Genomic DNA, 3,007 nt, shown 5'->3' with positions numbered 1-3,007 from the left:
TCAGTGTCCCAAACATAACCTTCTTTTCAATTGCCATAGTTTGGCTAAATTTCTGTCCCTAATTTCTGAGAAATCATTGTCTTCCTTCCAAAAAGGATTTTCACTGCATGAAGTACATCACAAGCAGTCGTATGAGATAATTTCTTTTTAAATTCTTTTTATTATTAGATTTCTAGTAAATATAAAATTCAACACACTTTATTTTACATGTGTGATACTGGGCTGCCAATTCAGAGTTCATGAGAATCAGAGGGTACAAGCATTATTTTCTGACCCCCATTAAAGCTTTTGTTATAACATTATGTTACCTCATTCTGTACAGGTGTATACCTTAAATTTATTGTCCAAGAAATTTTTTGACATTTTTATTGTTAAGCTTAATTTTATAAAAAGAGTTTAGTATTTTATTTTCTATCAGAAACCACCATTAATCTCTTCCATAATTTCATCATGGCAATTTTTACATCCTTATTCCTGATAGTATAAATCAAAGGATTGAGCAAGGGAGTCAGGATGGTGTAGACTACTGTCACAGTTTTCTCAGAGGAGAAAGTAGATGGAGGTCGTGCATATACATACATACACGGGACAAAGAACAAAACCACAACAGCAATGTGAGATCCACAGGTAGAAAGAGCTTTTCTCCGCCCTTCAGAACTATGAGTTCTCAGAGAGAACAAGATGACAGCATAGGAGACAAGCAACAATGAGAAGATTATGATGCAGAAAAACCCACTGTTGGCCAAGGCAAAAAAGCCAAGGATGTGAGTGTCTGTGCAGGCAAGTGCCAGTAAAGGATGCAAGTCACACAAGAAGTGATCAATGACATTGGGACCACAAAAGGGCAATTGGAAAATAATGAGTATTTGTATAATGGAATGCAAGAAGCCCCCTGCCCAGGCTACCCCAACCAGAATGCCACAGAGCCTCCTATTCATGATGGAAGAGTAATGCAAAGGCTTGCAAATGGCCACATACCGATCATAGGCCATGGCTGTGAGGACAATCAACTCTGCCCCACTAAGGAAGTGTTCAGCAAAAAGCTGCATCATGCAGCCTTCAAAGGAGATGGTTTTCCTCTCATAGAAGAAGTCCACGACCATCTTCAGGGTGATGACGGAGGAGAAGCATTCACCTAGGAAGGACAAGAAAGCCAGGAAGAAGTACATGGGGGACCCCAGTAGGGCAGGGCTGCTGAGAATTGTAACTAAAATTAGCGTATTGCCCCCAATGGTGGCAAGATAGAGAAACAAAAACACAACAAACATTATTTTCTGAACGTTTGGATTCTGTGAAAGCCCCAGGAGGATGAACTCAGTTACAAAGCTTTGGTTTTGCATGATTTCTAAGAAAAGATGAAGTCTCCAACAGTGATCAGCACGTAATACCTGCAGTTATGACAAAGAAATATTCGCTTCAGTTTAATTGATAGTATTATAGTCATCAATAAGTTGGTGTATCCATATAGTGAATTATCTTAAGTGTTTATGTTGTCAGTGAGAACACCAAATTAGAAATTGTTGAAGGTAGTAGTGAAAGGTCTGGCAAAATTTGGTTGGATTTAACTTATTGAATGCCTTGAAAGAGGATATAGTTTCAGTATGGGGGAAGGCAAGCATCCATGTGTGGTAGAGAAGAGAAACAGTTTTCATCTCAAGTGCCAGCTTTGATCATATTCTGGTGGCTTCCTGGAGTGAATTGTTGAGAAGCCTTCTGAAGCCACCTCCAAAATATGAGGAAAGGATTACTGTAATTTATTAGTGATGCCTGCCCTTGTTGGCGTGGAATGGGAGCAGCGGTGATTACCATGACATCATAGCATGGAGACTGCTTCACCTACAAATAGAGGGAGAAACAGCATGCAGTTTAAATCCTACTTGAAAATAATGGCTACTCCTCAAATATGTCTTTTAATGTCTTAACTGCATCAGGTATTTAAATGTAGTTAGTCATTCTTGATAAAAGAAAATGATTGGTGGAAAATTCCTAGCTGTATACTTAATACATAACAAGTATGCACTCAGTGTTGAGTTTATATTTAAAGTTCATAAAAATAGTAATGCCAATACCAGAGTATTGTCATGGTCACTAGGTGAAGTAAGGTGGGAATCAGGAACCACTGCCTAGAACACAGTCTGTGATTGTCCTATTTCTCTTGTATGATTGGTGGGAAATTTATGCTTAAAGAGGCTAAGTTCAAGCAAGCAACAGATGTTTGATCTGGAGTTTGAAAATGGAACCTCTGGCCCCAGCTCCCACTGGATCAACAGAGAGAGGAGTGGGATTTTCATTTTTCAGTAAAAATTTCAGAGCAGGGGTGTCCTTTCTACCAGCAGTTACATATACATATACACATAGGCAAAGAAGAGAAACAAGCTGCTTATCAGACAGAGTCTTTAGACTTTATTAACTATTTGCTGATTATTCACACAATGCAGTCTGGTCTGATCAGGTATAACTACTAAGGATACACATGTTTCAATTTTATTTGATATTATTGTAAAGCAGAGAGGTGTATATATATTAATAGCTTACCTGCTCATCCCTCAGGATTATCATGTGGGTCAAATTTGAAAATGGGTAAATGTTCTTTATGAAACATGCCATTATCAATTGTAGTTACTAGTAACTCAGTTACAAAGCCATTGCCTAACCTAGAGAAAACTCGGAATGAGTCATCTAGAAAATTATCCAGCCATTGACTTCATTTTCCACAGTTAGACACAGCATCACAGGATGATTGTATCATCATCTATATGCATAACTGAAATGCATCAGTCAGTAGCACATGTATGTGTCTGTTTGTGTTAACACTTATACATGCATACGTATTTATGTTTGTCAAAAATAGGTGATCAAAAGAAATGTAGTATTTATAGTGAGGCTTACAAATAAGCTGAATTTTTATGAATGCCACTTAGAGTTAACAGAAAGAATCAAATGTTAATAAAAGTAACAAATACACAATTGTGTATGTTAATATCTGTCCTTTGGCTTACTTTAACAC

General features: G+C 37.5%; 1 protein-coding gene across 1 annotated transcript; it reads right to left on the bottom strand.

Moving 5' to 3' along the window:
* Positions 1-404: 404 nt before the first annotated feature.
* Positions 405-1,340, bottom strand: LOC105884092 (olfactory receptor 4C15-like). The gene has a single exon (XM_020286825.2). It carries the CDS (start codon positions 1,338-1,340, stop codon positions 405-407), a length of 936 nt encoding a protein of 311 aa, XP_020142414.2.
* Between the last annotated feature and the right edge of the window lie 1,667 nt (positions 1,341-3,007).

This window comes from Microcebus murinus, chromosome 4 (assembly GCF_040939455.1).
Source record: "Microcebus murinus isolate Inina chromosome 4, M.murinus_Inina_mat1.0, whole genome shotgun sequence".
Lineage (NCBI taxonomy): Eukaryota > Metazoa > Chordata > Mammalia > Primates > Cheirogaleidae > Microcebus > Microcebus murinus.
This window is presented reverse-complemented; position numbering and strand designations above follow the sequence as displayed.